A 15,945-nucleotide genomic window follows, 5' to 3' on the forward strand; every position below is an offset into this window, starting at 1 on the left:
CGAGACAGGGGCTGTTCGGAAAAAGTGATAGATACTCTTCTCCTCAGTAGGAAAGGCGTCACCAGAAAAATTTATGCAAAGGTCTGGAAAGTCTTCTCCCACTGGCTACAGTCTAAGGAGGGGGCTCTCCAGATGATGCCCACCATCCTAGACTTTCTTCAGAAGGGGGTGGACCAGGGTTTGGCAGTTGGCACCCTAAAGGTCCAGGTGGCAGCCCTGTCCGTGTTTTTTGATAGGAAGCTAGGACAGGAGCCGCTAATAAAAAGATTTTTGTCGACCAGGGAAAGGGTAGTTCCAGTTAGGTCGGTCAGTTGTCCTCCATGGGATCTGTCCCTGGTATTAGATGCCCTAACAAGGGGGCCTTTTGAGCCGGTGGCTCAAATTTCGGTTAAACTTTTATCATTTAAGTTGGCCTTCCTCCTGGCTATCACTACGGCCAGGAGGGTGAGTGATATACAGGCTCTGTCGATTAAAGAGCCGTTTTTGCGCATCCTAGAGGATAGGGTAATCCTCACTCAGGATCCTCTTTATTTGCCAAAGGTAGCTTCATTATTTCACAGAACACAGGAGATTATTCTCCCGTCCTTTTGCCAGAATCCTAAGAATAAGGAAGAGGAAAGATTTCATTTCTTAGATGTCAGGCGTTGTCTCCTAGTCTATTTAGAAAGGGTGAAGGACTTTAGGAGATCCAGTCATTTATTGGTCACTTTTTCAGGGAAGAAAAAGGGTCTTCAAGCATCTAAGTCTACGATAGCTAGATGGGTTAGACAGACCATATCCATCGCTTATAGACAGGCAGGTAAACCAGTACCAACCCGCCTTAAGGCGCATTCAGCTAGATCCCTAGCGACCTCCTGGGCAGAGAGGGCAGGCGCCTCAATTGACCAGATCTGCAAGGCAGCAACATGGACGAGCCATAGAACATTTCTGAGGTACTACAGAGTGGAGCTGTTGTCCCCTCAGGATTTGGCATTTGGCAGGAAGGTCCTACAAGCGGTTGTCCCGCCCTAAAGGTAGGCCTGAAATTCTTGCTTATCCTCTCAGGTGTGCCGTCCTGGAAGATGACTGGAGAAAATGACCAGTTACACTTACCGGTAACGTCTTTTCTAGGAAATCTTCCAGGACGGCAGGCCTACTCCCTACCCTTGTTTTATTGGTGATATATTAATTCTTCACAGAATGTTCCCTCTGACACTGGTGTGGGATTTTCTTTACCATAACTGAGGGTCTGAGGGAGGGGTGGGGACTTTTAAACTCGTTGTTGATTGTGTTTCCTGTCAGGTGGACCAGTCATCTCTCAGGTGTGCCGTCCTGGAAGATTTCCTAGAAAAGACGTTACCGGTAAGTGTAACTGGTCATTTTTTTTGCCAGCAGACACGGGCACCGCCCATAACTCTGAAAAAAAAAGTTGCTGAAATCAAGGACGTGGAGGACCTGGTAGCCGTGGAGAAGGGCCGTCGGGGGGGGGATCCATAAGTAGTTCTACTGGCATGATTTATTCTATTCTGAGGAATACAAAGCTCTGTTCAATTAAACCCCATCACTTGGCGTGTGCTCTGGAGGGGGGCTTCTAGTTCTACCAGTTTGGTGGTACAGTGGGCTCCTTTTCCTACCCCAATGTCCCCATTTTTATTTTATTTTTTTGATTTTATTATCGCTTCTGGTCTTTTTCTTATTAAAATTTTTATTTTATTTCTTTTTGTAATAACTGTTAACCATGTAAAATGACACACAGGTCAGAGACTTCCTAGTACCTGGGATTTTGGGTCTCTAATGTCTCGCTCATTGATCTGCATCCACTATATGTATAGTATATATGCTGACCTTTCCATGTACATATACCATTGTCGTATCTTTTGAGATATCTGTACTATCCGTGTGTGTGTGTGTGTGTGTGTATAGATATAGACAGGGGCGGACTGACAACTCATGGGGCCCCTGGGCAATAGGAGATTATGGGACTCCCAGGCAATCAGACATTATGGGGCCACACAGTATACATAGACATGTTTCTATTGGATGAGAAGTTACTGGAGAGGTGGGGCAGCTATAATCTCGGGATTTTTAGACCAAAAGGATGTCGGGAAGGGACATTTCAGAGACAGATGTAAAAGAAAAGAAAACCACAGATTTTTACATACTTTCCCTGGTTTTACTGAGGCTGGCAACTTTGGGGCCCCCTCGTGGCACGGGGCCCTCGGGCAGTGCCCGAGTGGCCCAATGGTCAGTCCACCCCTGGATATAGATAGATAGATATATAAAAAGCATCCGTATAAGGTTCAGTGCTCCTATATCACAAAGATTTTGTGGAAACTATTGGTGGGACACCTGTACATAAGGTCTGACAAGAGATGACATAGTCCTTGTGGTGCAGGGAGGCAACCTTTGTAGTTCAATGGTTCTCAGCCCTGTCCTCGTACCCCCAACAGGCCATGTTTTGGGAATTTCTCTTAGATAAAATAGCTGTCCAAAATACCAAGCCATTGACTCTGATTTAAAGCACATGTGCAAGATAAAGGAAAACCTGTAAACTTGGCCTGTTGGGGGTACTTGAGGACAGGGTTGAGAACCACTGTTGTAGTTCCCTTTTAAAAGCTGACCTACAGTTGTAACTGTTATACAGTATAAATGTGTACTTTACGTTATTTGTTGCTTTACAGGAACCTGCAAGATGTAGTGCACGATGAAAATGAGTTTAAATACAAAAGTGGACAATGGTTTTACGACGCAAAATCAAAACGTCATAGAGAGAAAATTAATGGCGTCGACCTGGTCAGAGCCTCAATTAGGAAAAGGAAAAAACCAGCTACAATAGGTGCGTAACTTGTGTCTTGGATTTGTCGCTTGCTTTTGATATTGGCGTCCCGCCTTCCTCCCTTTTTTTCCTTCTTTTTTTTTTTTTGCTTCACATAGAGGTGATGGGGCAAGCTTGCGCACAAAATGATACTTCTACTTATTCCTCCTAGGCTGCCCTGACCAAAAACAAAAGGGATAAAATATAAACGCCCTATCCCATTCTTACTCCTTCAGTGCCTTCTGCCATTCTATGGGCACATGCAAACAAAATGATTCCTCTGTTTACGGGCTTGATGCGGAGTTCCTTTTTTGACCCACTGGATAGATTCAGTCATTTAAAGCTGAATGCAAACCTAGTTTTTTAATATACAACCAAGTGACAAAATATTTCAAAGAGTGGTGAACTTTCCAGCACTTTTTTTTTTTTTTTTTTTTTTTTTTTTTTTTGTTTTATATAGAGTAGAGCAGCCTTGCTCAACCTTTTCAACATGGAGGAACCCTTGAATTAACTTTCAACCTCGGGGGAACCCCTGCTAAAAATGACTATATCTACAACTCATGATATGTTCGTGTGATGGTCAGTGGGAAGAATGCTCCTTACACTTGTGGTCATTGGCAAGAACCCCGGTTTTAAAATGTCAGATTTCTGTGATGTAAAAAAAATGAGACAGCTAAATTTAAAACATTTTGCCACCTTTTTAATGTGACCTACAAATTATACAACTCAGTTGAAAAACAAACTGAAATCTGGGGGGGTAGTAAAAATACTGTGGTTGCAGAAGTGTGCACACCTTCTTATAACTAATGATGTAGCTGTGTTCAGAATTAAGCAATCCCATTTAAACTCACTTTAAAAACGATGGCAGGTGTGTACTGACTCCTATTTTAACATGCCTCTGATTAACCCCAAATAAAGTTCAGCTGTTCTAGTAGGTCTTTCCTGACCTTTTCTTAGTCGCATCCTACAGCAAAAGCCATGGTCCGCAGAGAGCTTCCAAAGCATCAGAGGCATCTTGTTGTTAAAAGGTATCAGTCCGGAGAAGGGTACAAAAGAATTTCCAAGGCATTAGATATACCATGGAACACCGTGAAGATAGTCATCAAGTGGAAAAAATATGGCACAACAGTGACATTACCAAGAACAGGACGTCCATCCAAAATTGGTGAAAAGACGAGACATAAACTGGTCAGGGAGGCTGCCAAGAGGCCAACAGGAACATTAAAGGAGCTGCAGGAATATCTGCCATGTACTGGCTGTGTGGTACATGTGACAACAATCTCCCGTATTCTTCATATGTCTGGGCTATGGGGTAGAGTGGCAAGACGGAAGCCTTTTCTTTCCAAGAAAAACATCCAAGCCTGGCTAAATTTTGCAAAAACACATCTGAAGCCTCCCAAAGCATGTGGGAAAATGTATTCTGGTCTGATGAAACCAAGGTTGAACTTTTTGGCCAGAACTCCAAAAGATATTTTTGGGGCAAAAGAACACCATACCCACAGTGAAGCATGGTGGTGGCAGCATCATGCTTTAGGGCTGTTTTTCTTCAGCTGGAACAGGGGCCTTAGTCAAGGTAGATTGAATTATGAACAGTTCCAAATGCCAGTCAATATTGTCACAAAACCTTCAGGCTTCTGCTAGAAAGCTGAACATGAAGAGGAACTTCATCTTTCAGCATGACAATGTCCCCAAAGCATACATCCAAATCAACAAAACAATTGCATCACCAGAAGAATATTAATGTTTTTTTGGAATGGCCCAGACTTGAATCTGAAAATCCGTGGGGTGACCTAAAGAGGGCTGTGCACGGGAGTTGTCCTCGCAATCTCAGATTTAGAGTGTTTTTGCAAAGAGAGCAAATATTGCCAAGTCAAGATGTGTCCTGCTGATAGACTCATACCCAAAAAGACTGAGTGCTGTAATAAAATCAAAAGGTGCTTCAACAAAGTATTAGTTTAAGGGTGTGCACACTTATGCCACCATATTAATAACTTTGTTCTGTTGTGCAGTTTATAGGTCATGTTAAAGGTGAAAAGTTCTGAAATTATTTCGCTTTGTCTCATTATTATTTTTTAAAATGTATTTATTTTATTTATTTATTTTTTATCACAGAAACTTGACATTTTAACAGGAGTGTGTAGACTTTTTATATTCAATGTTGTTGAATGATCTGTTTTTTTTTTTAAGTCTGCACAACTTCACCTCATTCCCTAGATGAATGAAATTTCACCTTGCAAAAAGAAAATTTGTTCGGAATGAAGTTGTGTTGAGTTTAATCATATGCAAGCAAACATCCTGAGGGTTTATTTTTTTTTTTTCCTTTGAAAATTCTTCTCCAATTTAAAATTTTTTCATTTTTTTTTTAATTAATTTTTTTTGTTTCACAATTTCATTTTGGTTCTTATTTGCAAAGTGAACATGCTCTAATTTTTGAGTAAATCAACCTCCTCATGTGCATCATGCTACTCTCAACCATTAATCGATGGGAGCCTTTGGGTGGATTCAGCCCTATACAGAGCTGGTCTTCTAAGCTTCCTCTAGCAGTAACACAGCACTATGTATAATGATATAAGGACATCACAAGAGGAGGTCTTGGAAGCTCAATCTTTACACTTAGCGCTACAGAACAAATTCTGCACACAAGTAGCCTGATCAACACCACCCTCAACCCTATACATGGCATGTATTGAAGCTGGTGCATGGCATGATAAACCCCGGCAGTTATTGAATTCCTTTATTTTTGTCACCCCCCCCCCCCCCACCCCCCCTTCAATGTTTTACTTGGGGGGGAAAATGTTGTTAACGGTAACTTTTTGTGTTTTAGCTGAGCTAAGTGAGCTCAATAAGGACAGTTCAAAGAGACGCTGGGTAAACAGTGTCAACCAAGACCTTTTTATTCCTCCAGAGTTATATGGAGTCATGGAAGCACCAGATGAAACAGAGGAAGATATAATGGTTAAAAAACAGGAGGGGAATCAAAGGTGAGCTTTTGTTTAATTCCGTAGACTATTTGTCAAATGTGTCTTAAACTAGACTGCGCCATCTCCCATGACTTCCTAACTTTGACATGAGACTTAAAGTGATACTAAAGTCTTTTTAAACAAGAAGTAACAAACGTGTTACACTTGCCTGCTCTGTGTAGTGGTTTTGCACAGAGAAGCTCAGATCCTCCTTGTCGGCTGGCTCAACAGCGCTCCTGGCCCCTCCCTCCTGCCAAGTGCCCCCATAGCAAGCAGCTTGCTATGGGGGCAGCTGAGCCGCTGCTCTGTGTCCATTTAACCATGGAGCCGTGGCTCAGGCCCTGCCCCTTCTCGCTCCTCTGGCTAAGCAGCGGGAGCTAATGGTGCCTGCTCCTGTGTCTCTGCCAATCAGGAGGGAGAGCCTTCGACAGCCGTATCTCTTGTGCAACATAGCTGGATGGAGATGGGGCTCAGGTAAGCATGAGGGCAGCTGATGCACACAAGGTTTTTTAGAATGCATCAAAATAAAAATAAAAACTTCTGCATTTTTGGAACCACTTTAAAGTCGAACAAATGCCTAATGCTGTGTACACAAGGCTGGACTTTCTGACAACAAAGGAACAAATCCATCAAAGAAATTTGACCGTGTGTGGGCTTCATCGGACCTTTGCTGTCGAAAAATCAGGCGGATTTTAGATTTGGAACATGTCTAATCGTTCCGTTGGACTCGAGTCCGGTCGAAAAATCTGTTTGTCTGTATGCTAGTCCGGACGAAAACCAACGCTAGGGCATCTATTAGTTACTGGCTATGAACTTCCTTATTCTATTGGGTACATTATCACATTCAAATCTGTCGGACTTTGGTGTGCTTGTGTGTGGCCAAGTCCGTTTTTGTTCGGAAAGTCCGTAGGAACTCCGCCAAAAGTCCATCAGGAAGACCGTCAAACCCAGTCTGCTGAAAAGTCCGGTTGTGTGTACATGGCACAACTAGAACTATTCTCCCCCCCCCCCCCGAGTAACCTGTATAAATCTGTTTAGTTATTTTTAATCTGCTCTGGTCCAGTCATTTGATCCTGCACACTACAATGGCTGTAAATTCCAGGAGCTGTGGTGTCACCCATAGGATCCCATGGCCCAACCAGGGCTCACCCCTCTCCACTGCAGCAGCCACTCACTGGCACAGGTGATCAGGAGCTGGAGTGGATTTTTAAGAATGGTTATAGTTTTCCTTTTCTTCCACTCTAATTCAGGCCATACATGGTCGAATTTCGAACAAATTTTCTTTTCAAAATCAGAAAATTCGTTTTTGTTTTTTTTTGTGATACAATGATGCCACCATTGATTTTCTAAATTCGGCCGACCAAACCTTCAATTTCACCTCGTGTTGCTACAGAAAATAATTTTCTTGGCCGGGAATCTTCTTTCATCTCCGTAAATTTTCTTTTCTTATTACATTTCTCGCACGATTCTCCCATCATTGATTAGAAAATCGTTTTTGTTTTTCAAAAAATTTCCAACATGTCCGATTCCTCAAATTTTATTTCCGCACGAAAATCGGCTATTGCTGCAGCCCACTAATGGTGCAAAGTTCATACAAAAATTCTTAGATACGATTTTCGAAAGAAAATTCTTTAGAAATTCGAACAGTGTATGGCCGGCATAAATCTGACCATTGGTGGCACAGTACTACTCCCCCTTTTTTGTTCCTCACACTTTTGGGGTGCATCATACTGCAATCGGCAAAGCTTATGCTGATTGAAGAACTCTCTGCAGAGGCTGTCACCTGGTAAGCCAAAGCTAGAGACTACGGATTATATACAGAGCAATAGCAAAAAAATACCAATGGGACTTTAAAGGTGTTGAACTATATGGTGTCTGCTTATATACAGAGGGCAAGGGTCTTTCTCTGAAGCGCAGCATTTGACAGGCTTTGCTACTCAGACTTTGGCTAAAGAAAATGGTGTGTGTGTGTGTGTGTGTGTGTGTGTGTGTGTGTGTATAGAATCTAGATTCTACAGTTACCTTGGTGCTGCACATGTGATTGGCTATTTGGCCGCTTGAAAGTTCGGTTAAGAGCAGGTATGAGCACACTGGCAACGGTCATCAGTGGCATGCCTTGACTGGAACATACACTGCACAAGCTTTAGTAGGTAGAATGTAAAGCAAAACACTTCAGTAAGAAATCTTGGCATGATTATTTTTAATTTGAGCTTTCTTTTGAGAAACTGTTAAATTAGTGGGTTTAGTTCCGCTTTAACAGATTGTGTTCATACTCTGGACATTGGTCATCCAAAATGTGCAGATGTATATTCCTGTGTACAATGATGTCCTAATGTATATGCAAGTAACAACTCCTTTTTTGATTTTTATATATTTTTTTTTTTTCTTTATGCATTCTGATATTTATATTTTTCTTTAGTTCCAAAAAAGTTGGCCTCACATCCACAGAAAAACAAGATAACTTGAGGAATGGAACTTTTTCCCCTCCAAAGGTGAGAACACTGAACCTTAAACAGGCTTGAAGTGAGCATTTCTTGGTATTCATTTCCACCTGATTCGGTGGTTGGGGAGGAACACATAGGATATGGTTTTATTGGGATTTCAGGTCTCTGTGGAACAGTAGAACCAAGTCTGTAGGGTTTTGGTTCAAAAATAAGACCCTGCAATCCGCCCTAAAAAAGCTGCATCATTGTCTGTAGTGTGAAAGCCCAAGGGCTTTCACACTACAGCGGTGCGCTGGCAGGACGTCAGGGAAAAGTCCTGCCAGCAGCTTCTTTGGAGCTGTGAAGGAGCAGTGTGTTTACCGCTGCTCCCCATTGAAATCAATGGGGCAGCGCTGTAATACCGCTGGCAAAACGCCGCTATTGCCGGCGGTTTTAACCCTTTCTTGGCTGCTAGCGGGGGGTAAAAGCGCCCCGCTAGCGGCCGAAATGCGCCGCAAAACGGCGCTAAAAATAGTGGCATTTTACCGCCCACACTATGGGCGGTGTGGTGTGAAAGGGCTCTTAATCTGAAGTTTTGAGTTTGTTTGGTGTTGTGTGTTTTTGTTGTTGTTGTTGTTGCGTGTAACCTTCTCTCTAGTGTGTTTTATTGCTGACTCTGCTCTACTGGTTTGCTCTGGCCACCATAATGACATGGGCCTAGAGGAAAAAATAAAACATTGGATTACTTGCCAGAAGATAAATGGAGAGAGAATCTTGCCATGCTACTGGTGACAACGTAAAGGATTTCCCTTACTTTTGAGGTTTGTTCTTACTTTGTTAGGAGTCTAGTGAAGGAAGTCTTAAATGGGGCACATATAGTGCAAGATTTGATCAAAGCAAACTCAAAAAGGATCACAACTCCCTAACTACCCTGTTTCTGATTTTAGGTTAGCATAAGCCACAGGTTTTAATTTTGGGTGTTAAAATTAACCATTAATATTCTGTTTACTGGACAGGAAGCCAAGGGCAATTTTTTAAATGGAGATAAATAACAAAAAAACACAAAATCCCTAAGGAATAAAACCATTTTATACATTATACAAAATGGGGGGAAAATAGTTCTGACTTTGGACATACCAAGTATAGGGATACATGGTTGCATAGTAGGTGAGGTTGAAAAAAGACACAAGTCCAACCTATGTGTGTGATTATATGTCAGTATTGCATTGTATATCCCTGTATGTTGCGGTCGTTCAGGTTTCTTGGAACTATCGATGCTCCCCGCTGAGACCACCGCCTGTGCAAGGCAATTCCACATCCTTGCCACTCTTGCAGTAAAGAACCCTCTACGTAGTTTGAGGTTAAACCTCTTCTTTTTTTTTTCTTTTTTTTTTTTTTTCTTCTAATTTTAATGAGTGGCCACGACTCCCTTCTGCAGAAAAGCTTTATCCCTATTGTGGGGTCACCAGTATGGTATTTGTATATTGAAAGCATAGCCCCTCTCAAGCATCTCTTCTCCAGAGAGAATAAGTTCAGGGCTCGCAACCTTTCCTCATAACTACCGTATATACTCGAGTATAGGCCGACCCGAGTATAAGCCGAGGCCCCCAATTTACCCCCAAAAAACTGAGAAACCTATTGACTCGTGTATAAGCCGAGGGTGAGATATGCCTGTCCATCCCTGTGTGTGTCCGTCCATCCCTGTGTGTCCGTCCATCCCTGTGTGTCCGTCCATCCCTGTGTGTCCGTCCATCCCTGTGTGTCCGTCCATCCCTGTGTGTCCATCCATCCATCCCTGTGTGTGTCCATCCATCCATCCATCCCTGTGTGTGTGTCCATCCATCCATCCCTGTGTGTGTGTCCATCCATCCATCCCTGTGTGTGTGTGTGTGTGTGTGCGTCCATCCATCCATCCATCCCTGTGTGTGTGTGTGTGCGTCCATCCATCCATCCATCCCTGTGTGTGTGTGTGTGTGTGTGTGCGTCCATCCATCCATCCATCCCTGTGTGTGTGTGTGTGTGTGTGCGTCCATCCATCCATCCATCCCTGTGTGTGTGTGTGTGTATCCATCCATCCATCCCTGTGTGTGTGTGTGTGTCCATCCATCCATCCATCCCTGTGTGTGTGTGTGTGTCCATCCATCCATCCATCCCTGTGTGTGTGTGTGTGTCCATCCATCCATCCATCCATCCCTGTGTGTGTGTGTGTGTGTCCATCCATCCATCCATCCCTGTGTGTGTGTGTGTGTCCATCCATCCATCCATCCCTGTGTGTGTGTGTGTGTGTCCATCCATCCATCCATCCCTGTGTGTGTGTGTCCATCCATCCATCCATCCCTGTGTGTGTGTGTGTGTGTGTGTGTCCATCCATCCATCCATCCCTGTGTGTGTGTGTGTGTGTCCGTGCAGCCTTGTGTGTCCAGCCTACCTGTGTCCCGAGCCTCCGTGTCGTCCCGTCCCGAGCCTCCGTGTCGTCCCGTCCCGAGCCTCCGTGTTGTCCCATGCCAGGATCGCCGCTCTTCGTCGGCGCCCTGGCGGCCATTCCCCTGTTCAAAAGCCGTGCCTCCGCCTCCGCCTGTGATAGGCGGAACACTCAATTTCCCAGCAGTCTGTGTTCCGCCTATCACGGACATCGTCTCATCCTCGTCCGTAGTACGAGGATGAGCCGATGTCCGTGATAGGCGGAACACTGACTGCTGGGAAATTGAGTGTTCCGCCTATCACAGGCGGAGGCGCGGCTTTTGAAAGGTAGAATGGCCGCTGTCTGTCTGCTCGACACGCTGTTCGGGCAGTCAGACAGCGGTGACTCGAGTATAAGCCGAGGGGGGCACTTTCAGCCTCAAAAAAGAGGCTGAAAATCTCGGCTTATACTCGAGTATATACGGTAATATCCTCCAGACCCTTTATTAGCTTTGATGTCCCTCTTTGTACTCGCTCCATTTCCAGTACATCCTTCCTGAGGACTGGTGTCCTGAACTGGACAGCATACTCCAGGTGAGGCTGGACCAGAGTTTTTTATCTCTGGAATTAATCCCTTTTTTTTTTTTAATGCATGCCAATATTCTGTTTGCTTTGTTGCAGCTTGGCATGGCATGCCATTGCTGAGCCTATCATCTACTAGGACCCCCCCCCCCCCCCCCCCAAGGTTCTCCCCCCAGTGTATAGATTCCATTAATATTTTTGCCACCCAAATGCATTATTTAAAAAAATTTCTACATTGAACATAATTTGCCATGTAGTTGCCCACCCCATTGATTTGTTCAGATTTTTTTTGCAAGGTTTTCACATCCTGCGGAGAAGTTATTGCCCTGCTTAGCTTAGTATCGTCCGCAAATGCAGAGATTGAACTGTTTATCCCCATCCTCCAGGTCGTTTATGAACAAATTAAAACAGTTGGTTAAGGTTTTCTTAAAGGTAACAGAGAAAAATTAGGGGTTGTGTGCAGTCAGGTGCTGAAGAATTTAAGGAGTATGTAAAGACCTAATGGTTGTGTGGTGTGTGTTTTTTTTTTTTTTTTTTCTTCTCGGTTTAATAGCTTTGAACTGTTAAAACTCCAGCCAGATTATTTTATTGTCTCTTCCCTGTTGGGGAGCTTTCCCTTCACTTTTTCTCCCTGTGACTTAATAGGAAGTGAAATGAAGTCTTTCAAAAACCGAGGGAAATTGAGGGATGATTTCCCCTGAACTCTCTGAAGGGAATTGCTTTCACTTTATAGAGATTTCTTCTCCCTTTCTGTTGCTTCTTTGAGGCAGGAAGTTCAAGTGAAATCTGCCCCAACTGGGCACACATGGCAAAAAAAAATGCATAAAATGAATGTGCTTTAACCCTTCTCTCTTTTGGGGGGGGGGAAAAAATACTTAAAAACATGCCTTTACATAACTTTTTAAAGGTATGCTTAGAGAAAGGGTTTGTCAAGTGGTAAATGTATCCTTTTCGGTTTTCTTTTTAGGCAAGACAAAATCCATTCAATTCTGAAGGCTTACAAGATGAGACCGACTACAATAATGAAGCCCCAAGCCTGAATCCTGAAAATGTTAAAATGAACGGCACTGAAAAGCCTAAATCTGGTAGGAAATCTTTTTATTATTATTATTATACAGGCTTTATATAGCGCCAACAGTTTACGTAGTGCTTTACAACTTGAGGGTAGACAGTACAAATACAATACACTTTAATACATTAGGAATCGGAGGGACCTGCTCCTTAGAGCTAACCATCTAAGAGGGAAGGTCGAGAGATACAAGAGGTAATCGGCTTAAACTAAATTTCTTCAAGTCATTGCTTAGTTTTTGTCACTTGGAATATATTTTTTTTTTCACAGCCCTTAAATGTCTATTGATTACAAAATAATTGGCCGGTCAGGTATTACTCCAGCTAGTGGCATAAAATCTTGGCTTTTTGGCTTCAGTACACTTTTTGTTGAATTTTTGTTCTGAAAATGAAGTGTGCCCATTTACCATCGCCACCAATCCGATAATATGGTTTGTGAAATATTGAATTTTGGTGAATTGAATGATAAATTTTAAAGCATACTTGTAACCTTGAGACCTCTCTCACGGGTCCTTTGCTTGGTGCCACACAACGAAATGAGGCCTACAAAGGTTTAACCACATCCCGCCTGGCCAATAGCAAAATGATGGCCGGGCTGTGGCTTTCCTGTTCTGACTGGAGGTTATATGATGATCTTCAGAACAGGCAGCTCATGGGCGCACAGCGCGGGAACCGGTGGTGTAGACTTTTTACCACAATGGTCATCAACCCTGTCCTCAGGGCCCACTAACAGGCCAGGTTTGCACAGGTGATCTTATTTGCTGCTCAGTGATTGCAGTATTCTAAGTTGCATCTCCCCAAGGTTATACATAAAACCTGGCCTGTTAGTGGGCCCTGAGGACAGGGTTGATGACCACTGCTTTACCACATGGTCAGCTGTGTCCAATCAACTAGAAAGTGCCGGTTATTGGCATGTCTCTGTTCACACGGACGGCGCACGAGTAGAGGAGAGGCGATAACCGGCTCTCCTGACGGGGGATCTGCACTGATAATCAGTGCAGTGATTATCAGTCAGGGGCGGACTGACAACTCACGGGGCCCCCAGGCAATAGGAGATTATGGGGCCCCCAGGCACTAGATTATGGGGCCACACACACACACACACACACACACACGGTACTGTAGAGGCGGGGCAGCTATAATCTTGGGATTTTTTTTAAAAACGCAGATTTTTTACATACTGTCCCTGGTTTTATTGAGGCTGGCAACCCTGATGGGGCCCCTTAGTGGCATAGGGCCCTCGGGCAGCGCCCGAGTGCCTGCATGGTCAGTCCACCCCTGTTATCAGTGCAGTCCTATCAGTGAAGCCAGTCAGTGCCGATAAAGGCTGCAGATCGGTGCCCATCAGTGAAGGAGGAAGCTTATTTACAATATTTTAAAACCAAAACTAAAACTCTATCTTTTTTTCATTTTGTTTAGCAAACAATAAACCCAGTGGTGATTAAACACCACCAAAAGGTTCTATTTATGTGAATAAAAATGATAAAGTAGTTTAGTTACAGTGCAGCATGAACTATGCAAAATACAAAGTTGAATACTACTCTTGCTATAGGTGTAGACCATTTACATACCACCTTAAGACTGGTTAAAATACTGCAGAAGATGGTGTCCCTCATCCTGCCTTGTTGATAGGATGCTGCTAAGACACCCCCAGCTGTTAATGTTTACCTCCACCACCACAGGGGTGAGCTTTTTCTCTGAATAAAACCCACTCGCAGACCAAATCCTGGTGCTTATGGTACATTTAAATAAAAAAATAAATAAAAAAATTCCCCCCAGATTATTTTGTTCTTTTCAATTACTGCCTGGAAATATTCCACATCTTGGCAATATTGCAGAACCCCAAAACAGTTGGTTTCTTACAGATGTAGTTGTATGCTGGGTGACCATAGAGAAGCTTCTTCGGGACTTTGGTAAAAGGCTGCTAATGGGAGTGCTCAATCATATTGAGCTCTACTGCCCCCTTGCTGAAAAACAAGGCGGTAAAAGTAATGATCTCTCCTTTCTTCTCCATTTAAAAACAAAAAAACTTAATTGGGCTGCACGGTCTACCGATCAGCAATTTGCAGCTGATGAATGTTCTAACTCGCTGTGTTGCTGTGCATCTTCTGCTCTGCAATGAACACAAGCTGATGGAAATTGTTGTAAAAATGTTGTGTGATGATGGTGTCTGTATGTAAAGCGAGTTTCTGATCAAAGCCTATATTTAGTAGATCTGTTAATGCATTTCTCTATTTTTATAAATATGTGGTGTGCTGAAAAGTTTTTTTTTTGGGGGAAATTGCATTGTGAAATAATTAGAATTTTATAGACTATTGTAATTTTAGACACCGTTATTAGACAATCATACATACTGGGAACCTCGTAAAGGAAAACATCATTTTTAATTTTTTGTTTTTATTTTTATTTTTCAAAGAATTTTATTAAGTTTACAAAATAAATGCAACATAACAATCATTGGAGAAAGTATACAAAGCCAATATAAAACAAAACTGGTCAAGCATTACTGTATGGCTGTGCGCTATATAACTGTAAAAACTCCTTACTAGTCCTGTTCAAAGCAGGAAGCCTGACGGGGCCAGTAGAGACTCCACTGGCCTCCATAAAGGGAGCATAATGTGCCAGGTCAAACCTCTCCAGCCCCCCCGGACCCCAAAGATACGTGGGGCAGACCTTGAGACTTATGAGAGAGAGAAACTCGGGAACCCATTAAGAATTTTCCAACAGATTAGCCCTCTGAGCAAAGGGAAAGTTTACTGAAGTTCCGGAGAGCTTCTCTGAGTGTCTTGAGGACTAATGGGGAAGGTGAGAGGAAGGGGGAAGGGAAATGAGAAAAGTGTGTGTGTGTGTGGGGGGGGGGGGGGGGGTGGTAGAAATAGAGCCAAAAGAGCATGTAAAATTTGGTCTCTTTTTTTTTAAAAGATAAGTTCATTTTTTAGAAAAATTAAATACATGCACATTGTTTTTGCAGGTAAATACAAGTGTGTGTGTGTGTGTGTGTGTGTGTGTGTGTGTATATGAAAATGGAACAGCTCTTATGAACAAGCCTATTTCTGCAGCTGCAGTTAGTAGTACTGGCTTACTCTATAATCCCACGGGTAGCATTCAGTAATTAAAGCAGTTACCCATATGTAGCAAGAATCTTCCATGTGAGATGTGAAGTGGCCTTCTCTAGTGGCACATCTTTGCAGGTCCAGGCTGCCGGCGACATTCGTGCCCCCTAGGTGGAATTGCAGAATCGCATGTATATACGTCATTCTGCACGTAGCAATAGATCTATGGGGTGGTCCTTAAATAGTTAAACGCTGCTTGGGATTTTTGTGCCTTTTTTTTTAATTTTTTTTTAATTTTTTTTTTTTTGTTCAAATAAAAAAAAAACATGAAATGGGCAGACTTGATGGACTACTCTTTTTTTTTTTTTTTCTGCTGTCACTTTTCTATGTTTCTTTGATACTTTGGGTATAACCTGTAACCATGTTGCAGTTTTAAAATAGATTATATGGCTTAAAATGTATAGCTGGTCTTTATTTTTGCCCAGACAGATTCAGTACTTTTCTGCAATACAGGAGCATTTCCCTGCTAGAAGTACAGAGCATTGCCTGTGCTGTCCAAAAGATCTCTTCCTTTGTGTTTGAACAATTTTCCCTCTGCTGCGCTGAGTACTGTTGTCGGCCCTGCCTGATTCTCCCTGTTGGACTACAGAACATCTACCCCTTAA

General features: G+C 42.9%; 1 protein-coding gene across 1 annotated transcript in view; it reads left to right on the forward strand.

Annotated features, from left to right (window-relative positions):
- Positions 1 to 15,945, forward strand: part of SYTL2 (synaptotagmin like 2) — a 185,401-nt gene that overhangs the window by 87,019 nt on the left and 82,437 nt on the right. The window contains exons 3-6 of the mRNA XM_077484927.1: positions 2,661 to 2,815; positions 5,619 to 5,775; positions 8,174 to 8,246; positions 12,127 to 12,244. Of these exons, the coding sequence (XP_077341053.1) occupies positions 2,661 to 2,815; positions 5,619 to 5,775; positions 8,174 to 8,246; positions 12,127 to 12,244 (503 nt within the window). The remainder of the gene's footprint in view (positions 1 to 2,660; positions 2,816 to 5,618; positions 5,776 to 8,173; positions 8,247 to 12,126; positions 12,245 to 15,945) is intronic.

Source organism: Lithobates pipiens, unplaced genomic scaffold (assembly GCF_037356315.1).
Source record: "Lithobates pipiens isolate NorthernLeopardFrog02 unplaced genomic scaffold, aLitPip1_a1.2 Scaffold_169, whole genome shotgun sequence".
NCBI lineage: Eukaryota > Metazoa > Chordata > Amphibia > Anura > Ranidae > Lithobates > Lithobates pipiens.